This window comes from Ovis aries, chromosome 17, assembly GCF_016772045.2.
Source record: "Ovis aries strain OAR_USU_Benz2616 breed Rambouillet chromosome 17, ARS-UI_Ramb_v3.0, whole genome shotgun sequence".
Taxonomy (NCBI): domain Eukaryota; kingdom Metazoa; phylum Chordata; class Mammalia; order Artiodactyla; family Bovidae; genus Ovis; species Ovis aries.
In genome coordinates, this window is record NC_056070.1 from 71376026 (window position 1) to 71397427 (window position 21402).

Sequence of the window (21402 nt, forward strand, 5' to 3'; positions counted from 1 at the left end):
GAAGTGAAGCCCACTCAGTCGCGTCCGACGCTTTGCGGCCCCATGGACTAGCCCATGGAATTTTCCTGGCCAGAATACTGGAGTGGGTAGCCTCTGCCTTCTCCAGGGGATCTTCCCAATCCAGGGACTGAACCCAGGTCTCTCGCATTGCAAGCAGATTCTTTACCAGCTGAGCCACAAGGGAAGCCTAAGAATACTGGAATGGGTAGCCTATCCCTTTTCCAGGGGACCTTCCCAACCCAGAATTGAACTGGGGTCTCCTGTATTGCAGGCAGACTCTTTACCAACTGAGCTATCAGGGAAGCCTGAAGTCCCTGGGGACACGGGTTTTTTCACCTAGGAGACTTGCTTAGAGGAAGAAGGCATCACAGCCAAAGACCTCAGGAGCCCCGGGCTCGAGGTTGGAGGGGTTTGGCCCTACAAAGGAAGTGGGAAGATTCCGGGCCCACCCACAAACCTCATAGATGGGTCTCACGAGGCTCTGTTTTGCAGGAGGGAGGCGAAGATTAGCCGGGAGCGTAAGGAAGCTCGGTGAGGGGCGGCTTCCTGAGGTGGCGATCTGGTCTTTGCTGGGTGCGGAGGACCACACGCCCTCCCCCGCCTCCACCCTGGGCCGTGGGCCCCCGGGAGGCTGCGGCATCTTCCACTCCTCTCTGAGTTCCTGGGGACTCTGACGTCCCTCCTCTTTCAGCCCCCGCTCTGAGGGGGGAGGTGGCCTGGGCTAACCCTTTGACCCTAAATTCACCGAGTGTCTGCTCTGGAAGCGCCCTTGATCTCGTTCCCCCAGTCCCCCTCCCGTCCTGTTCCATTTGACGCAGGTTAGACACTGCTGTTCAGGTGAGGGGACTGACACGGCGGAGAGACACAGAGTCTGTCTCCTTGAACCCTGCCGGGCAGGAAACGGAGCCCAGCTCAGAACCCCGCAGAGGGAAGGCGGGAGAGCGAGGCCGCCGCTGATTGGCCCGAAGTTCTCCGGCGCCGTCCAATGGGCGGGTAGGGTGTGGCCGGGCTCGGGTACCAGGAGCTGCGCACATCCCTCGGCTGGGTGACCGGTGGAACCTGCCCGCCGCCGTTCCTGTCGTGGGTCCTGCCCGCCGTTCCCGCCCCCGCCATGGGCCTGGAGCTCTACCTGGACCTGCTGTCCCAGCCCTGCCGCGCCGTCTACATCTTCGCCAAGAAGAACCGCATCCCCTTCGAGCTGCGCACCGTGGACCTGCTCCAAGGTGGGCCGGACAAGCAAGCAGGCCCGGGAGCTGGGTGTCCCTGTGGCCCCCAAGTCGGGAGGCCGGTGCAGGCGGACTCCCGTCGGAAACCGTGGCTTCGGCCATCGGTTGTGTATTGTCCGTCTTTCCCTTGCCTAGTGAATACCAACCGTTCTTCACACCCAGGCTAAGGGAGGACAGAGCAGGTACATAGCAGTGCCGGGTGCGGCCGGGGTTGGGGCGGGGCGAAGCAGTGGAGGAAAGTGGAGAGACGGCTCTCCATATCACGGCTCGGAGAAAACAGGACGCGGCCTCCTGGTTCTCAGCAGCCGCAGCCCCCATGCGTGACTGCCCAGAAGATTGTTCGCCTGTATCTGGCCTCCGCTTTACTCCTTCCTACCTGTGCCAGCCTAGGTCCCCTCCACTTGGGCAGAATCCCGCGGAGGGAGCAGGGCTGTCACCGGACCTTAGCAGGAGCTCTGGATTCAGAGCCCCTCGGGGCAGGCTGGGAGCGACACCGTGCTTGGCTGAGTCTGCCCGCCTTCTGCCTCTGGCGCCCCAGCCTGAGCCACCTACTGCTTTGGTGCCACCTTGCTCTGCCTTCTCAGTGATCCTTGGGATGAGGGCCAAGCACAGAGGCTGTTTCTGGAGGGAGAATAGATCGTGGTGATCCTGCCCACAAGGGAGAAGGAGCAGAAAGGCCCGCAGGTGGTCTTGTAACCAGGCTGGGGTCCTGTGACCAGGCTGGAGCCCCGCTCCGCTAAAGCCTCCGGCTTCGCACTCACTACTGGGCGTCCCCTCCACACAGGCCTGAGCTGGTAGTGGTGGTGGAAGGCCTGCAGTATGCAGAAGTGAGCCAGACCAGGGGGCCCTAGTGGGGAAGGAGTCTGGAAGGTTTGGCACAAGAAGGAAAGAGGAGCAACCTGCAGGAGGCTGAGTGGCTGAGCAGGTCAGGCATTGCTGGTGAGAGTGAGGTTTGCTCAGATCTGGGAACAGCTGTGTGGACAGGTCACCCAGTTAGCACAGAGAGGTGGGGCTCTGCAGGGGACAAGCCTAGAGCCCAAGGAGGGGGCTGGAGGGCCTGATGCAGGGATGGAGTTGACCGGGGCTGGGGGTTTGCGGCTGCAGAAACCCACCCTCCCGTCACTCTGCCCAAGCCCAAGTTGGGATGCTCCTTGGCCCAGGTCCAGAGCAGGTGGACACGGGAACAGGAACCTCTGGTGGGCTCAGGGGATGTCACCCCCTGACCAGCGGAGTGGCCTCCTCTTTCCTGACTCCCCACCAGGACAGGGACCCCAGAAAGTTGGTGGCTAGTTGTTGGGGTGGGAGTGGACAGAGATCTTAGCGGCCTCACAGTTCTCCCCACCTGCCTCACCGGTCACTCCACAGGCCAGAACCACAGCGATGAGTTTGTCCAGGTGAACCCCCTGAGGAAGGTGCCAGCCCTGAAGGATGGGGACTTCACCTTGGCTGAGAGGTAAAGGGCCCCTGGGCCCCACCTGTCGGCCATCTGTGTGTCCACCGTTGATGGCTTGGCTCATGGCTTGCGTGTCCCAAGTCCCTGTTCCGGCCCAAAGGGTGGAGAGTGGTTTGAAGTGGGCAGAGGTGCCCAGGGCTCGGAGGGGCGCCTGGCCTCTCCTGGCACTGCCTGAGCTCCGGAGACTGGGGGGATGGCACTGGAGCCCTCTGCAGCCCCACGACACTTTGTTTTCCCCTCGGTGCCGGAGACGCTAGATGGCCCAGTGTAGGCCTGAATGGCCCTGGCTGCCACCTGACCCCTCTGGGCCTCGCATTCCTGCTTGTGTAACAACCAGGAAGACGCTGAGATGCTCCACCCACAGGATCTAGGGAAAGACGTGTGAGGCCAGGGCCAGGCCTCACCCAGGGCCTGGTCCCTGTGGAACGGCGGATGAGTGACTGGGGCGTGTCCTCTGCACCCCCCGTTTCCCCCAGTGTGGCCATCCTGCTGTATCTGGCCCGCAAGTATGAGGCCCCTGACCACTGGTACCCCCAAGACCTGCAGGCCCGAGCCCGCGTGGATGAGTACCTGTCGTGGCAGCACACGGCCCTCCGGATGAGCTGCACCCGGGCCATGTGGCAGAAGGTGAGCCCTGGGGCAGGGAGCCCTCCAGGATGATCAAGGAGCCAGGCTCTCTGTTGAAGCTGAGAACACTAAATCCTAGAATGCCAGAGAGGCTCCAGGGCAACAGACTTGTTTCCCAGAGAGGAAACTGAGGTACAGAGCCCGGGAATGACTCCCCCAAGGTGTCTTATCAAAAACACATTTATTTGTTGAGTTGTTTTCGGCTCCGCTAGATCTTCCTTGCTGGGAGCAGACTCGGGGGCACGGGCTCCAGGACTCGCGGCTCGCAGGCTGAATGGCCGTGAGGCACGTGGAGTCTTCCGGGACTGGGGATGGAAGCCGTGTCCTCCCCTGCACTGGCAGGTGGATACTAAACCAGGGCTTTCCTGAGCCACCAGGAAAGCCCGCCGCCCTCAGGTCTCGATTCCCGAGTTGCTGGAAATGAACCCTCTGCTTTCCCGCACATGTCACACTGCCTAGGAATGTTGCCTCTTGTGGGAAAAGCATCAAGCCCTCGCTTTGCCACACATGTACCTTTCAGATGGAGAGATGTTAAGTGACAAACCTCAAAGTAGGAAGAAATGAGATCGTCACTAAATGTTGATCTAATTTCTGGGTATGCAAAGATTGATAAGCCTAATAACAGTGAGAGACTTAAAGAAAAGACTTTTCAATTTTATACAGTGAAATCTGTAGACGAAGTGGAAAAAAAAGAGAGAATTAAAGCCAGCAAAAAAAAAAAAAAAAACAAAACAACACTGGGGAAAATCTTGGCAAAGATATGTTAGAAAGAAGTAACATTCTTGATATTTAAGATGCTCTTAGAAGCCCATCAGACAAAGACAGGAGAAAAACGGGCAGAGGAAACCAGCAGAGATGTAGCTGAAGGACAGAGAGAAAGGGGCAGTAAGTGGATGAAAACATTTAACTTCAGTAAAAACCAAGCAAATGCGCGTGAAAGGAGCATGCAGATACCATTTTTGCTTATCAAATGTGCAGAGGCCTTTGCCATGAGCCCTGAGCCATGATCAGCACCCAGTACCCAGCGGTCCTCCTGTGTGTGTGAGGGGCTGAGCACTGCGCCTGGGCCCTCAGCAGCGCACTGAGAGCTTGCAGTCCTAGCACCGCGCCACCAGGGAGTTCCATCTTGGGGCCCATTTGGCCCAAAGAAAGTTTCCATAGCTTTAAAAGCCATGGGCTTCCCTGGTGGCTCAGTGGTAAAGAATCTGCCGGCCAGTGCAGGAGACTCGGGTTCAGTCCCTGGGGCGGGAAGATCCCCTGGAGGAGGAAAGGGGAACCCACTCTTACAATCTTGCCTGGGAAATCCCATGCACAGAGGAACCTGGCCGCTGCCTACAGCCCATGGGGTCAAAAGACTTGGACACGACTTAGGGACTCAACAATGACAATAAAAGCTGTGGCTGGGGAGGCAGCCTGGTGCATTTGAGGGCCGAATGGAGAGAAGCTGAGGAGAGTGAGTGTAGATCTTTGCTATTGAGTGTGGTCCATGGGCCGGGAGCAAGACGGTCATCTGGGAGCTTGGCAATGCAGAGGCTGACCCCACCCAGGTGCACTGATTAGGAGCATACACCTGAAGCACATCCTAGAGGGATCTGCAGGCCCATTCCCACAGACTCCCATCTGAGAGGCCTGGGGTGGAGTCGGGGGTGGTGGGAGCGTGGGAGAGGATGGCTGCTGCTGTGTGTTGAGACCTTTGCGGGGAGGGGGCAGTAGGGAGTCATGGCAGGCTTTACGCAGGGAGAAGCTACAGGCAAACTGGGATTGCAGAGGGGTCCCTTGGCTGCCTGATGTGAGGACCCAGGGAGAGGTGGAGGCTGGCCATGCGTGAGTCAGCGATGAGGCCCGGGCTGGTGGTGGCCGTGGGCGGGAAGGGGTGACGGGAGTGAGGAGAAATGCCCAGGATGGCTGGCCAACAGGATGAGAGCCGGAACCAGGCCGGGCCCTAGGCAGACGCTGAGCCCTCTCTCTGCCTGCCAGATGATGTTCCCCGTGTTCCTGGGCCAACGGGTGCCCCCTGAGACACTGGCAAACACTCTGGCCGAGCTGGACCGGTGCCTGCAGCTGCTTGAGGACAAGTTCCTGAAGGACCAGGACTTCCTGGCCGGGCCCCACATCTCAGTGGCGGACTTGGTGGCCATCACCGAGCTGATGCATGTGAGTGCTGTGGGGCAGGGGGGCTGCTGCGCAGCGGGGTACCCTGGGAGGGAGCCCGTGCACCAGCTCACATTGCTCTTTCTGGCTGGGGGCCCTGGGTGGGTCACGTCCCCTCTGAGCCTCAGGGTCCTCATCTGTAAAAAGGGGCCTAAAACCCCACCCTACAGGGATATTGAGCAGTTTCCTGGTGTTTTCTCTAGTGGCAGAGGCGGGGAAATCCACCCAGGGGATCCCTAGGCCAGGGGCGGCCTTCTGCTTCCCCTGGGCACCTCCCCCCTCCAGTCAGCTCCCTCTCCTGCAGCCCGTCAGTGCCGGCTGTGACATCTTCAAAAGCCGGCCTAAGCTGGCCGCATGGCGCCAGCGCGTGGAAGCTGCGGTGGGGGAGGACCTCTTCCGAGAGGCCCACGCGGTCCTCATGAAGGCCAAGGACCTGCCTCCAGCAGACACTGCCGTGAAGGAGAGGCTGAAGCCCTTAGCGCAACTGTTCTTGTAGTGGGTCCCGGCGAGCCTGCCACGGCACTCTAAGAAATGGCGCTCCCTCCCCTCGGCTGTGGGCCAAAACACGGCTCCGCTCAGAGTCCGGGCCACAGTGCTCTCCACACACCAGCCCCGCATGCCTTCCTCTGTCCGTCCGCTAACTTCACCCTTACCCCTTGCACGCTGACTTCCATGTGAACTCTGGAAAGAGCTCCAGTAAACACAAAAGTGACCCTGGCCCTCTCTTGTTTGAAAATTTTCCCTGGTTTCTGCCCTGAGGCTAAAGGACAAAGGGTGAGTGCTTTAATATGCCCACTTACATAAAGTTTTAGGTATGTAGTTGGAATCGTTCATATACACCCACGTAAGTTCAACGACCTTTGCTATTTACAGTTCTAACAGCTTTCCAACGCTGATGAAAGTACCACGTTTGGCCACATCAACAGACATCCACATGCTCAATAACAGCTTTTGTTTCACCTCTAAAAAATACAGGGTCCCGTAAACATTGCTGGTAATTCGACCGGGGCTTTGGCTGGCTATCACCACCCCCTGGTGGGCGATCCTTCACCGTGAGGCAAAGTTGCCACAGGCACAAGAAGCCACAAGGGTGTTTTTGTCCGTGGGTACCAGGCAGGGATGCAGTGAACCCGAGGGTCTCTGCCCAGCCCCACTCGAGCCCCCAGGCTTCACCTGGTCTGATCAAAAGAAGAGCGTTTTAGCACGTCGAACGTGAGTTGCCCGACGCAGAGACAACTCATTCAAAAAAATTTTAATACTCCGTGACGATGTAGCATTGTTAGCGTGGAGCCTGGGGATAGCCCCTCCGGGTGTGTGTATTTGGGCGTGTTCAGACCTCCACCTAAATATTAGCCAAAGCGCTGGAAAGCCACAGGGGACAGGAAACCGCGGCCAGCACCGCCGGAGCGGGGCGCGGGCGGGGCCTGGTGTGTGGGCGGGGCTCGGCACGGCCAATACCTCGTTGGGGGCGGGGTCACAAGGAGGGGGCCGGGCTACCACACTTCCGGAACTCAGCGCCAGCCCTGGCGGCGGCTCTCTGCTGAGACCCGGGGGGGATGTAGCCCAGACAGCCAATCAGGGGGCGCTGAGTTTCTGTCCAGCCAATGAGGAGAGCAGGTTTCCGTGGCGCCCCGCCCCCGCTCCCCGACGCCCGACCCTCAAGAACACAGACCCGGACCCCGCGCCTCGTTTCTCCCCGGCGACCGTTCGCACCCTTCCCGCTGGACATGCCGTTCGTAGAGCTGGACACGAGCTTGCCCGCCGGCCGCGTGCCCGCGGGGCTGGAGAAGCGGCTCTGCGCGGCCACTGCCGCCATCCTGAGCAAGCCTGAGGACGTGAGCCTGCGCTGGGGAGTACGGGGCGGGGAGGAGGCTGGCGGACCGGGCTCGGGCTCTATCTGCGACCCCGCTTCCCCAGCGTGACCCCGACTCTTCCGCGCCCGCCCGCCCGCCCGCCGCCAACTCGGTCCTCCCGCACTCCAGGGCCCTGCGGCCCCGTCCGCAACACGTGCTCCGTGTCGGCTTGGCCAGCCGTGACCCCGAAGTGACCTCCAAGGACCCCGACCCGTGCCCCCAGCCCTGACCCCCGTGGAGCTCGCGCGTCTGCACCCCGCGCTCCCTCACCCCGCGCTCCCCAGGTCCTCAGCACGATCCCCGCCTAACGCCGGCTTCAGGCTAAACTCCCGTGTCCCCGCAGCGCGTGAACGTGACGGTGCGGTCCGGCCTGGCCATGGTGGTGAACGGCTCGGCGGAGCCCGGCGCCCAGCTGCTCGTCTCCTCCATCGGTGTGGTGGGGACGGCCGAGGAGAACCGCGGCCACAGCGCGCGCTTCTTCGAGTTCCTCACCAAGGAGCTGGACCTGGCCGAGGACCGGTGCGTAGGGGGGGCAGGGAGAGGACCCTCTTGGGGCTGCTGTGCCACTGGGGGCCGGGATCCCACCTCAGGCCCCTCCTAAGTTTGGGGGGAAAATTAATTCCTCACGCTGGACAAGAAGGATCTGGTGCCGCCTGGGCCCTTGACCCCATGGGCTGGTGGACGACCCACCTTGAGAGTGGTAGTGGAATTGAATGAATTCCTGGCTCTGCAGTGGTGCCTGTGACACCTGGGCAAGGTATGGCCTCTTGGACCTCCGTGTTTCCATCTGTGAAATGGGAAGGCTCCCCTTTAACCACTCCTGGGGGCACTGCATGGGACAACACTACTGTACCTGCCTTGGCACCTGACAGGGCAGAATGTTGCTACCCTGGCAGAACCAAAGCCACTTATCATCTGCCCTCAGGTTTTTCCATATGTTGGGAAAACAGGAGTAATCTAGAACTTCTCTAAGCTGGACCGGAGGAATTCTGGGTCTGTCCTGAGGCTGTGACCTTTGGGTCCCATGCAGGTGGGGGAATCCAAACAAACCTGGAATCAAACCATGTCTGGTCTGTAACCTTCTCTTCTCTGAATAGAGAGGCATGGATCAAATGGTTCCCAAGAAGCCCTCGGTGACTGTTTTCCAGTCACTCAGTTGTGTCCAACTGTTTGCGACCCCATGGACTGCAGCACACCAGGCTTCCAGGCCCTTCACCAGCTCCTGGGGCTTGCTCAAACTCATGTCCATTGAGTTGGTGATGCTGTCCAATCATCTAGTCCTCTGTCATCCCCTTCTCCTGCCTTCAATCTTTCCCAGCATTAGGGTCTTTTCTAATAAGTCGGCTTCTAATAAGAAGGCCCCGTGGCTCCCAAACCTGGGATTCCGTGGCAAGGTCATGGTTTCTTCTTGGGTGAAAAATATTCCCAAGCCGAGTCTATGCCTATGAGGAACTAACTGCATAAGAATCTTGAAAGAACCTTTCAGAATGGAGCCTTTGTTAGCCCAGAAAGAGTGGGTGAAGAATGGTCACTTCTGGGGGTGCTTAGACCTGGTCCTTAATCTGGGGAGCCATAAGAATTCTAACAATGATAAGCAACCTGTAATTTACCACATACCAGAGATTTGATAGGTAATTCACATGCATGACCCCATTTGATCCTTAGAAGTTTTGTGCCTCTGTCTATAGCCCCCATGTGGACATGCCATCCCATTATGGGGACATCTCATCCCACAATGGAGATAGCTCCATTATGCCCATTTACAGATGGGACGGGATGACTGAGGTTGTCACATATACCTCCTTGGCCCTAGGTTATCCCAAGTATCCTGTTTCTGCACAAGGAACTTCCTGTCACTTCTGGGAGAGGAGCTCATTCACTCATTCCACAGATAATGTGGGGAGGGAGGTGGTTATGCCTGGACCCCTTGAGCCAGGCTTTGCAAAAACAGGGGCTGGGATACTGCACATGTGTGCTCCTGGGGGCCTGCAGTTTGGGAGAGAGAAGGCTCCCCATGAACCCACATACAGTGACCACAGAGGCTGCCTGTCTGTCCCGGGTGGGTGATGACGGTGTGCAGCCACCATTCCACCCGACATGCCCACTGCCCTGTCCGGGGTTTGCGGAGAGTGTTCATGGGGTGAGACAGGCTTGCAAAATGCCTGGTGGGGCTAAGGCAGGCTCTTTGGAGCCCACAGTGGGTATGTCTGGCTGGGGGATGTTAGAATGTAAGGCGTTAGCCGAGGAGCTGATGACATCTTTCTCTCCATCTCCTGAAGGATAATGATCCGCTTTTTCCCCTTGGAGCGCTGGCAGATTGGCAAGAAGGGGACAGTCATGACCTTTTTATGATTGGCGTGTAGGGCATCCAGGGCCTCTGAGCTGACAGCCCTTCCAGAGAGGCCTCCTGGCAGTGAGGGCCTGGTGGACACCAGCTTCTGGCACCTCCGTGTGGTTCTCTTCCCCATCCTCACAGCAAATAAATTAAGAGAGCTTTGTCTCAAACCTGACTTCTCTACTTCCCTTTGCCACTGCCTTCCCCCACCCACACCCCCTGGCATTCTGGGTCACTCTGGACAGCAGGTTGGTTTATGAGGTGGGGACCTTAAGGGAACCTGGGAGGTGGGATGTTCCTGTCCTCAGGGGCTGTGTTTCATGTCTTGTATTTGGCTGCTGGAATCAGGGTGGAGGGCTTCTTGGAGTCGCTCCTCTTCATGCCCCTGTTCAGGCTGGTGGGGAGCGGCAGGCAACTGGTCCAGCCTAGGCCTTCCTGCAGACTCTGCTGACCCGACATTCCTGTCCTCAGCCTGGGCTTCAGGGCCCTTCCCAGGGCATTGCCAGACTCCCATTGTCTCTTGTGAGTCTTGCTGAGAATTCTCTGTAGCAGTGTACCTTGTAAGATCCACATGCCAAATGGCAAACCCAGAAATGCAGCCTCTGCTTCTGGAAATGGAATGAATCGAATCTTGTTACTGCCCCGGCCCCTGCTGCCAATCTAAAGCCCATATCATGCTTTTGCGTTGCAGAGGACGCGGGGGTGGGGTTGGGGTGGGGGGTGGAGGTGTGGCATGGAAGCCTCCTTTTCAGCTTTCTTCCAGATGCAGAGTTCACATCTCTGGGCGATACTTTCCCTGACCCCTTAAAGCTTTGATCATTCTTGTGCACCAATGAAATACCAAACTGATTTGCAGTCTGCCTGGTTAATAAGTTTCCTAAGGAATGTGCCTGAGCCTACTGAGCCCACCGTGTTTACCTGGCCACCGCTGTTGTTCAGTGGCTCAGCTGCGTCCAACTCTTCGAGACTGCAGCCCGCCAGGCTTTCCTGTCCTTCACCATCTCCTGGAGCTTGCTCAGATTCATGCCCACTGAGTCCGTGATGCCATCCAACCATCTAGTCCCCTGTCATCTCCTTCTCTTCCTGCCTTCAATCTTTCCCAGTATCAAGGTCTTTTCTAATGAGTCAGCTCTTCTCACCAGGTGGCCAAAGTACTGGAGCTTCAGCCGCAGCGGTCCTTCCCAGTGAATATTCAGGGTTGGCTTCCTTTAGGATGGACTGGTTTGATCTCCTTGCAGTCCAAGGGACTCTCAAGAGTCTTCTTCAGCACAATTCAAAAGCATCAGTTCTTCGGCCCTCAGCCTTCTTTATGGTCTAACTCTCACATTCATACTTGACTACTAGAAAAACCGTAGCTTTGACCACCACTGAGAACTTGTTAAAAGCTACAGTTTGGAGGTCCTACCCTTGGCTCCCTGTCCCAGCTGTCCCTGCACTCACTCCTCCTGCCAGCATGGATGTCCTGCTTCCCAAAGGGGCTCAGGGAATGTTTGTGGGTTGGAGGTAAATGAGTGGTTGAAGCACTCAAGGAGGGATTCAGGCCTAAAACCTTTCCAGGACCACAAGGTAACAGCATCCAATCTGGTCTCCTCATCACTCTCATCCCCATCAGTGAGTGAGGTCATCTGTTTGCAGTGAGGGCTGGCCCCTCCACCCATTTGGGCATCAGGACCCCCCACTTTGCCCCTTGATAACACGGTCCTGCATGAGACTCCTACATAGCCTGCACTGTTTCTCAGCACAAACCTTTGCTACACAGCTCCCTGCTGCTTGGATCACCCTCCCCACTTTTATTCAACTTTCTCTTCAGAACATCTTTCATGATACAACTCCAGGGGTGAGAGCTGTATCCAAGGTTGCAAGTTATCTCTGAAAGTTTGAAACCATCTGTTTATGGCCTATTTAAACCCTCCCACCACCACCACCTCCCACCAGATTATGCCCAAAATTAAGGTTGGTAATTAAGTTATTTTTGTACTTCCTGGCATATCAATAAAGCTTTATTATACCTAACTGTCTACGAGTTCTTCACCATGATTTTACTGAAGTCAAAGGGAAAGCCATAACATTCGTACTTTAAATCCTTCTTGCTGGACTCAGGCCTCTGTGAATGTCAACCAGTGTGAAGCCCCTTCCTAAAACACGGAGCTGCCAAGACTGTTGCCCCCTAAGTCCCAGGCCCCGTGTCGGAAACCCTTCAGATCTGCTTGTATATTGCGGAAACGGATCCTTGGTCAGTTTCATTTGTTGTTATTCTCTCCCATTCTGAGGGCTGTCTTTTCACCTTGCTTATCGTTTCCTTTGCTGTGCAAAAACATTTAAGTTTGATCAGGTCCCACTTGTTTACTTTTGTTTTTATTTCCCGTGAATCTAGGAGGTGGGTCAGGGAGGATCTTGCTTTGATTTATGTCATCAAGGGTTCTGCTTGTGTTTTCCTCTAAGAGTTTTATAGTTTCTGGCCTTACATTTAGGTCTGCCCTTTTATCTTCTGCGTCAAGAGTTGCTTGTATCTGTGCCTCTTAGGCTTCGGGTAACGTCAATGAGGATGCTCTTCCTTCCCCTGTTCGCTCTAAGTGTCCCCACGTCGCCGCGGTCTCCACAGCACCTGTCCGAAGTCTGAAACAGTAGTGCGTTACTGTTCCTACTGCGCAGGGTAGTTACTGTGCAGGGCCGCGCGCCTGGCCCCTCCAACCCGGCGCCTCCTAGGTAACAGGACTGGTGGGAGCTGGCGCCGAGTCCGCAGCCGCGCTCGGAGCTCTGCGCAGGGCCGCGTCCGCAGGCAGCTGGGGCCCCGCGCGCCGGACGGCGCGTGCGCGCTCTGTGATTGGCCGGCGCAGCCGGCACCTGAGCCAATGGGAGCGCACCTTGTTGTCAGGCGCGCAGCCGGCCGGCGCTGGGGGTCGGCCGCCCTGGCGGTTGCTGTGGAGACGGCTGGTGAGCCCGCGGGCGACGGGGTTGGGGCGCGACTCTAAGGGCTGGGGTGGGGGCGGAAGCCTGAGGGGCGGCGGGCGCGGGGCCCGGCCGGGCTGGCGCCAGGGCTCCCCGAGGAGGGACCGAGGCCGGGAGCCGGAGCGGCCCGGCGGGGGCCTCTTGTCAGCTCCCTGCTCAGCCCGGCGGCCTGAGAGTGGGGGGCCTCGCCCGGGGACGGCGGTCGCGGCGCAGGGCCCCGCGCTGAGCCCCCGCCTCGCGTCCTTCCATTCCACCTTCGCGGCGGTGCTGCGCGGTGAGCGCCCCTTGCGGGTGGTGTCGCGCGTCCCCGGCTCCCCCCGCGGCCCGGCGGCTCCGGGCTGCAAGCCGCGGCCGCCCCGCCGCCCCTGGGCCCGATCGAGTCTCCGCACCGTGGCGGGGGGCGCTGCGCAGGCGGCTCTGGGGCCTCTCGCTTCTCGGGCGCCTGGGTCACTGCAGGGCGTGCTGTGTATGCGGCTTCCACGCGGCTGGGCTTCCCTCCGTGTTGACCCTTCTTTTGGTTGTTGCTTAAGCCGTGTCCGACGCTTTGCGACCCCATGACTGCAGCACGCCAGGCCTTCCTGTCCATCGCCAACTCCCGGAGTTCACCCAAACCCATGTCCATTTGAATCGGTGATGGCATCCAACCATCTCATCCTCTGTCGTCCCCTTTTCCTCCCGACTTCAATCTTTCCCAGCATCACTGTCTTTTCCAGTTAGCCGACCTCTCTTTGCGTTTTTATAATATTATTATTTCTTGTGACTATGTGTATACTTACAATGATATAAGTACTTGGGGGCTCTACGTTGTCTAGTACTTGGGACACAGCCAAAGACAGTATGTAAGAGCGGGACAGTGTTTCTATAACATTTTATTTAAGGACACTGAAGTTTGAGTCTTATGTAAGTTTTTCCCGAAGTTTTTCAACCATTTGAAAATGTAGAAATCATTCTTTGCTCACTAGCCCACTGTTTTGCTACAGCCCAAGAGCAGAGAATGGTTTTTACATTTTTAAATAGTTGAAAAGCAAACTCAAATTAGGTCCATCGCCCCCCGCCACCCCCCATCCCTAAGATTGGGAATGCAAGATCATGTGGTAGCTCTCTCTTTAGTGTTTTAAGGAACCTCCTTACTGTTCTCCATAGTGGCTGCACCAGTTTGCATTCCCGCCAACAGGGTAAGAGGATTTTCTTTTCTCCATGCCCTCCAGCATTTGTTGTTTGTAGACTTTTTAATGATGGCCATTCTGATTGGCAAGTAGATGGGGAAACAATGGAAACAGTGAGAGGCTTTGGTTTGGGGGGCCTCCAAAATTACTGCAGATGGTGACTGCACCCATGAAATTAAAAGATACTTGTTCCTTGGAAGAGAAGCTATGACCAACCTAGGTAGCATTTTAAAAAGGAGAGACATTACTTTGCCAACAAAGGTCCATCTAGTCAAAGCTGTGGTTTTCCCAGTAGTCATGTATGGATGTGAGAGTTGGACTATAAAGAAAGCTGTGTGCCAAAGAATTGATACTTTTGAACTGTGATGTTGGAGAAGACTCTTGAGAGTCCCTTGGACTGCAGGGAGATCAAACCAGTCCATCCTGAAGGCAATCAGTCCTGAATATTCATTGGAAGGACCGATGCTGAAGCTGAAGCTCCAATACTTTGGCCACCTGATGCGAAAAACTGACTCATTGGGAAAGACCTCGATGCTGGGAAAGATTAAAGGCAGGAGGAGAAGGGGACGACAGAGGATGAGATGGTTGGGTGGCATCACCAACTCTATGGACATGAGTTTAAGTAAGCTCTGGGAGTTGGTGATGGACAGGGAAGTCTGGTGTGCTGCAGTCCATGGGGTTGCAAAGAGTTGGACACGACTGAGCGACTGAACTGACTGAATAATTAGTGATGTTAAAGATACTTTCATGTCTCTTTTGCACGCTTAGTCGCATCCGACTCTAGGACCCCACACTAGGCTCCTCTTTCCACGGGGATTCCACAGGCAGGGATACTGGAGGGGGTCACCATGCCCTCCGCCACGGGATCTTCCCAACCCAGGGATGTAACCCAGGTCTCCTGCATTGCAGGCGGATTCTTCACGGTCTGAGCCACCAGGGAAGCCCCATGTGTCTTTTGGCCGCCTGTAGTTTTATTTCTGGCTGTGCTGGGTCTTTGTTGCTGTGTGGCTACTTTCTATTTGCTGTGCACAGGCTTCTCGCTGTGGTGGCTTCTCTTGTTTTGGAGCGTGGTCTCTAGGTGCCTGGGCTTCAGCAGGTGCGGGCTGAGGACGCCATGGCACAGGCTCGGTCGTTCTGGCACGCGGGCTCAGTTGCCCCATGGCATGTGGCATCTCCCCCACCGAGGACTGAACCTGTGTCCTTGTTTTGGAAGCATGGAGTCTTAACCACTGGGCGATGTGTCCAGCAAGTCCTGTATGTTTTCTTCGGAGGAGTGTCTATTTAGAACTTATACCTATTTTTTCATTGTGTATTTTTCGATATTGAGCTGTGTGAGGAGTATTTGTATATTTTGGAAATTAATTCGTTGTCAGTTGCACCATTTGCAAATATTTTCTCCCATTCTGTAGGTTGTCTTTTAAACTGCACTTAGACTTGGAGAAGGCAATGGCACCCCACTCCAGTACTCTTGCCCGGAAAATCCCACGGACCAAGGAGCCTGGTAGGCTGCAGTCCATGAGGTCGCTAAGAGTTGGGCACGACTGAGCGACTTCACTTTCACTTTTCACTTTCATGGATTGGAGAAGGAAATGGCAACCCACTCCAGTGTGGAAAATTGCAACAATGATACAATGAGTTTCCAAATTCCTCCCCCTCCCCCCCCGCCCCCCCCCACCTTCCCTAACTTTCACATCTTATATAACCCTAGTGCAATTGTCAGTAAAAGGAAACTCATCCTGATACAATATTATTAACTCAGCTGTCACTTTTCTATGTAGTTGCAACCCTAGTCCTTAAAGTTCAGTTCAGTTCAGTCCCTCAGTCGTGTCCGACTCTCTGCGACCCCTTGAATCGCAGCACGCCAGGCCTCCCTGTCCATCACCATCTCCCGGAGTTCACTCAGACTCACGTCCATCGAGTCAGTGATGCCATCCAGCCATCTCATCCTGGGTCGTCCCCTTCTCCTCCTGCCCTCAATCCCTCCCAGCATCAGAGTCTTTTCCAGTAAGTCAACTCTTTGCATGAGGTGGCCAAAGTACTGGAGTTTCAGCTTCAGCATCATTCCTTCCAAAGAAATCTCAGGGCTGATCTCCTTCAGAATGGACTGGTTGGATCTCCTTGCAGTCCAAGGGACTCTCAAGAGTCTTCTCCAACACCACAGTTCAAAAGCATCAATTCTTCAGCACTCAGCTTTCTTCACAGTCCAACTCTTACATCCATACATGACCACAGGAAAAACCATAAAAGAATGCTCAAGTTATCACACAATTGCACTCATCTCACATGCTAGTAAAGTAATGCTCAAAATTCTCCAAGCCAGGCTTCAGCAATACGTGAACCGTGAACTCCCTGATGTTCAAGCTGGTTTTAGAAAAGGCAGAGCAGCCAGAGATCAAATTGCCAACATCCGCTGGATCGTGGAAAAAGCAAGAGAGTTCCAGAAAAACATCTATTTCTGCTTGATTGACTATGCCAAAGCCTTTGACTGTGTGGATCACAATCAACTGTGGAAAATTCTGAAAGAAATGGGAATACCAGACCACCTAACCTGCCTCTTGAGAAATCTGGATGCAGGTCAGGAAGCAACAGTTAGAACTGGACATGGAACAACAGACTGGTTCCAAATAGGAAAAGGAGGACGTCAAGGCTGTATATTGTCACCCTGCTTATTGAACTTCTATGCAGAGTACATCATGAGAAACGCTGGACTGGAAGAAACACAAGCTGGAATCAAGATTGCCGGGAGAAATATCAATAACCTCAGATATGCAGATGACACCACCCTTATGGCAGAAAGTGAAGAGGAACTAAAAGCCTCTTGATGAAAGTGAAAGAGGAGAGCGAAAAAGTTGGCTTAAAGCTCAACATTCAGAAAACGAAAATCATGGCTTCCGGTCCCATCACTTCATGGGAAATAGATGTGGAAACAGTGTCAGAGAGTATTTTTCTGGGTTCCAAATCACTGCAGATGGTGATTACAGCCATGAAATTAAAAGACGCTTCTTGGAAGAAAAGTTATGACTAACCTAGATAGCATATTCAAAAGCAGAGACATTACTTTGCCAACTAAGGTCTGTCTAGTCAAGGCTATGGTTTTCCCTGTCCTTAAAGTTATTCGGTGTTTTATTAACTTCTTGGCCATGCTGCTGCTGCTGCTGCTGCTAAGTCGCTTCAGTCGTGTCTGACTCTGTGCGACCCCATAGACGGCCGCCCACCAGGCGCCCCACCCCGTCCCTGGGATTCTCCAGGCAAGAACACTGGAGTGGGTTGCCATTTCCTTCTCCAGTGCATGAAAGTGAGAAGTGAAAGTGAAGTCGCTCAGTCGTGTCCGACTCATAGCGACCCCATGGACTGCAGCCCACCAGGCTCCTCCGTCCATGGGATTTTCCAGGCAAGAGCACTGGAGTGGGGTGCCTACTGTTTGTCTAATATTGCTCATTTTAGGCTTGTCTGCTGTTTTCTCATGATTAGAAGTTATGCATTTTAGGCCAAAATAACACAAACATGTTCTACCTATGGGGTAAGATTTTAGAAATGTTCATATTTTGAATTCTTTATTTTCCACTACGAATATATTCTGTTACCTGTATACATTTTGTAGAGACAGGCATAGGTATTCCACTAATGAAGTTTCCTTCTATTTGGCCACATGAAATGTCCATTTCTCCCTTACGTGTCCACTGAATCGGTAGATATGTTATATTCCCAAATAAGATGCGTATAAAGTTCCTAGAACTTGAAGAAGAAATGTCAGTATTCTCCCAGATACCCTGGGATGCCAGGCTCTATGAGGTTAACTCCTCGGATGATTTTCGTATTGATGCAAAAATAAATAGTTGGATTTTAAAAGATCTGTGTTCTGGGCGATAAAAATCCCTCTGCACGTGCTCGGGTTTCTCCTCTGCTCTTGCTCCCTACCACGCCCCTCCCACGCCCCTCCCCCCCCCCCTCCCCCCGCCCCCTGGCCTTTTGGTGATCACAGTGTCCATCACAGCGTAGTTTATGGTGAAGCCACCGTTTCCAGAGCTAATGAGCAGCGTGCTTTACTTGTTTAAATGTAGAAACCAGGAGATGAGATAGCTATCGAGCTAGTGGGGCGGTCTCCCTTGCCTGTGAAGGAGACTGTCCTTCCTCCTTCCTTGTAAGGGCCCTGGAGACCACAGAGCCCGTGTGGAGGTCGCAGCTGTGAGCTCTGCTGGCGGGAGTCGTGGTCACGCATTCAGTCCCTGCCCAGGCTCAGTTACACTGCCTGCTGGGCCCACGCGGGGCTCTGTGCTGACCCCCGGGTGGGCCGTTTCCTGGCGCCTCGCTCTGCCCTCCCTGGAGCGTTTGGTGGTGCTGCGTCGGCTGGAGCCTGGTGTTGCCCGGCACCCTGCTGCCCGCTGGAGGCCCCTGAGGGCTCAGTTCTGTGGGCTTCCCCCTGGGGCGTGCCCTCGGCACCCCTGCCGCAGTCAGGCTCCTGCCCTGTCTTCCTTTAGCAGACCCCACAGGTCCGCGAGTGTGGGCGTGTCCACCCAGCTGTGCACCCCCCAGCTCTGTCCCCTCCCCCTGAAGGGGCCCTGTTCCGGCAGGAGCCACCCCGCCAGGCCCTCTCCCTGGCCCCGCCTCTCTCCCGCTGCTGTGGCCTGGTGGCGTCTGCACGGGCACATGAGTGGGCTCGGCAGCCTGTGGCCTCGGTGGCGGCTTCTTTCGGTGGCTGTGCCCTCACGGTGCCCGCGGGGGGCAGCAAGTGCTGCACTGTGGTCTGTTTCACGACTGAACAATGACCCAGTGGCTGTCCGGGCAGCCCACATCTTCTGTGTCCATTCGTCAGCTGCTGGGCCTGTTTTAGGACCGAATGATAACCCAGTGGCTGTCCAGGCAGCCCACATCTTCTGTGTCCATTCGTCAGCTGCTGGGCCTGTTTTAGGACCGAATGATAACCCAGTGGCTGTCCGGGCAGCCCACAGTTTCTGTGTCCATTCGTCAGCTGCTGGGCGTTTGAGTTGCCCCCACCTGGAGTCCGCCGTGCAGAACGCTGCTGTGCGCATTCGAGGGCGCGCTTTGCTGTGGACGTGTCTCCGTTTCCCTTGGGAGTGGCCCCTAGCACTCTGAGCAGCTGCCGCTGCCAGTAGGCTTCGCTGCTCTCGTTCCCATCTGCAGGGTGTGAGGGTCAGATTTCGCCATGTCCTCACCAGTCTGTGAAATTTCTGCAGATTTCACACTGGTCTGCCTGCCTCTAAGTTTTTCCTTTGTATTCCGCATGGGTTTTTCTTTCACATTCCCCTCTCGCCCTCCAGGCCCCTGCCTCCCCCCCCCCCCCCCCCCCCGCCTGCACCCCGGTCTTATCGCAGGCCTTCCTTCTTCACCTTCCCCATCTGGGCGGCTGACCTGGTCTCTACCTGCTGCCTGTGTTTCCATTTTATTCACCTTTTGAAGAAATAACTGTTTGTCAGTCTACTACTGTGCTGAGCAGTGAGCCCCGGGGTTGTGTCAGGCTCTCTCCGCCGTGTCCCCAATTGTCTGGCCAGGGCGGGCGCTCTGTCCCTAGGCCAGGGGCTCCCCAGGTGGCAGACTGCTGAGCCGTCTGAGGCACGCTCGCCTGTGTGCCCGGGTCCCCGGGCCCGGCTCTTCCTGGCCCCCCTCAGCCTGTCCTGCTCCCTCCCCCAGGAGCCGAGCGGGCTGGCCCTGCCCACCGCCACTGCCTGTGCCAGAGGCTCCAACCATGGTATGTGCTGGTGCCTCCCTCCGGGGGGAGGCGGGTTCTTGGGGGCCCTGAAGGCTGTCCGAGTAGGGCTGTGGGCACCTTCGAGGGTGTGGGTGTCCGCCCTCCTGTGGGTGGTCGGCAGGACCGCATCTCTGTGGCAGAGAGACACAGCCCGTGTCATTGGAGGCTGTTTTTCTGGTGCCTGGGTCTTCTGCTGCGTCAGGCCTTTCTTGGGTGTCCCCAGCCTGGCCCTTCTGTAGTGGACACATTCCCTAAGCAGGTTGGCGTGGTCCCTGCAGAATGCTCCAGGTCCCCTTTTCCCTGAGTGGCCACCTGCCATTCAGCCCCACATCTGGGGAGGCCTAGCTGTTTGAGGCCGAGTGTGCTACAGAGAGCTGTGCGCCTTGTAGGTTATTGATGAGATGAGCCATGTTTTATCTAAAAGCAGCTCTTCTCCTCCCTCACACCTCTGCCTCTAGATTCGAATCGCAGCCTTGAATGCCAGCTCCACAGTCGAAGATGATCATGAAGGAAGCTTTAAAAGTCACAAGACCCAGACAAAGGAGGCACAGGTGTGTGGTCACGGGCTCCTCTGCAGCTGGCCCTGGAGTCTCCTTTCCCTCCTGGGCTCTGGGCTGTTCTGGCTGACGCGGCCACCCCCCAGAAGGTGTCAGCGGGGCTCCTGGAACCTCGGCCTTGCTCAGGCCGAGCCCTCGGCTTGCTGCCTGCTGGTGCCCGGACTCAGCTGAGCCCACCTTGCTTGTGTCCACCTGGGGGGCCGCTGAGCAGTGAGCCCCTGGGAGGGTGGGGCCTCAGGACCGTCTCCACCGCAGCGAGACCGGCTCACACGGTCTGGAGTGCAGCCCCCACACGCACGGTCGGCTTGAAGAGACACACCTCTGTGCTCTCGGAAAACGCTTCCCGTCTTGGCTTTTCAGGAAGCAGAGGCTTTTGCCTTGTACCACAAGGCCCTGGACCTGCAGAAGCACGACCGATTTGAGGAGTCCGCCAAGGCCTACCACGAGCTGCTGGAGGCGCGCCTGCTGCGGGAGGTGAGTGCGCCGGGCTTTCCCACGTGCGGAACGCCCTCCTTGCTGCGGTGCTCCAAGGTTGGGCGAGTCCAGAGACGCGCGCGTCACAGTCTGCCAGCTGCTGCGCTCTGTCCGCTCTCAGCTCTCAGCGTGGAGGCGGCCGTGTGGATGGCTCAGGGCCTCCTGTTTTGGGAAGCGGCAGAGCACACGTAATGTGAGCAGCGGTCTGGCCTTTCTCGTCTGTGTGCTCAGAGCTGGGGTGGGGGTGGGGCTGTCCTTGAAAGACCCCCAGGGCCACACTGTTCTCCAGTGGAGGGTGGTTCCGGACTGGCCCCAGGCCTGCATAGAGGCCGGGGCCCTGCTGATGGCCTGCGGAGGCTTAAGGCCTGGCTCTCACTTTGTGCCTCTCTGCCGCGTTCCCAGGCAGTTCCGTCTGGCGATGAGAAGGAGGGGCTGAAGCACCCTGGGCTGATGCTGAAGTACTCCACGTACAAGAACCTGGCGCAGCTGGCCGCCCAGCGGGAGGACCTGGAGACGGCCATGGAGTTCTACCTGGAGGTGCTCCCCGCGGGCCTCAGGCAGCCCCTGGGGGCCGCGTGGCTCCCCAGTCATCCCTGGGCACTCTGGGCAGCGGGGATGGTGCTGTCCCCTCGGACGCCTGCTGGTGAGGGCGGGGTTCACTGAGCACGCGTCTGCGGCGCTGCTTGCAGGCAGTCATGCTGGACTCCACGGATGTCAACCTCTGGTATAAGATTGGACACGTGGCCCTGAGGCTCATCCGGGTGCCCCTGGCTCGCCACGCGTTTGAGGAAGGGCTGCGGTGCAACCCTGACCACTGGCCCTGCCTGGACAACCTCATCACTGTCCTGTACACCCTCAGCGACTACACCAGTGAGTGGGGCGCGGCTGAGTTCTCCTGCGCGCG

General features: G+C 56.6%; 3 protein-coding genes across 9 annotated transcripts in view; all 3 read left to right on the plus strand.

The window, feature by feature from the left end:
• Positions 1 to 1045: 1045 nt before the first annotated feature.
• Positions 1046 to 6174, plus strand: LOC101118990 (glutathione S-transferase theta-3). 3 transcript variants are annotated; one of them, XM_027956842.3, is made up of 5 exons: positions 1046 to 1223; positions 2592 to 2679; positions 3156 to 3306; positions 5284 to 5460; positions 5661 to 6174. In XM_027956842.3, the coding sequence occupies exons 1-5, from the start codon at positions 1112 to 1114 to the stop codon at positions 5877 to 5879; spliced, it is 747 nt and encodes a 248-aa protein (XP_027812643.1). In that variant the 5' UTR covers positions 1046 to 1111; the 3' UTR covers positions 5880 to 6174. The 3 variants fall into 3 exon arrangements, with proteins under 3 accessions (XP_027812643.1, XP_027812644.1, XP_060256862.1); XM_027956843.3 differs by having other exon boundaries at positions 5762 to 6174; XM_060400879.1 differs by having other exon boundaries at positions 5284 to 6174.
• A 971-nt stretch (positions 6175 to 7145) lies between these two features.
• On the plus strand, positions 7146 to 9815 carry LOC101111911 (D-dopachrome decarboxylase). 2 transcript variants are annotated; one of them, XM_015101737.4, is made up of 3 exons: positions 7146 to 7292; positions 7654 to 7829; positions 9590 to 9815. In XM_015101737.4, the coding sequence occupies exons 1-3, from the start codon at positions 7185 to 7187 to the stop codon at positions 9660 to 9662; spliced, it is 357 nt and encodes a 118-aa protein (XP_014957223.3). In that variant the 5' UTR covers positions 7146 to 7184; the 3' UTR covers positions 9663 to 9815. The 2 variants fall into 2 exon arrangements, with proteins under 2 accessions (XP_014957223.3, XP_060256866.1); XM_060400883.1 differs by having other exon boundaries at positions 7654 to 9815.
• A 2700-nt stretch (positions 9816 to 12515) lies between these two features.
• CABIN1 (calcineurin binding protein 1) overlaps positions 12516 to 21402 on the plus strand; it is a 75512-nt gene continuing 66625 nt past the window's right edge. For 3 of the 4 annotated variants that reach the window (XM_027956844.2, XM_042234152.1, XM_042234151.1), the window contains exons 1-6: positions 12516 to 12579; positions 19410 to 19467; positions 19926 to 20018; positions 20385 to 20498; positions 20901 to 21035; positions 21188 to 21368. In XM_027956844.2, coding sequence (XP_027812645.2) covers positions 19465 to 19467; positions 19926 to 20018; positions 20385 to 20498; positions 20901 to 21035; positions 21188 to 21368 — 526 coding nt within the window. In that variant the 5' untranslated portion in view covers positions 12516 to 12579; positions 19410 to 19464. Of the gene's footprint in view, positions 12580 to 19409; positions 19468 to 19925; positions 20019 to 20384; positions 20499 to 20900; positions 21036 to 21187; positions 21369 to 21402 lie in introns of those variants that run through there. The other variant, XM_042234154.2, reaches the window with a different exon arrangement.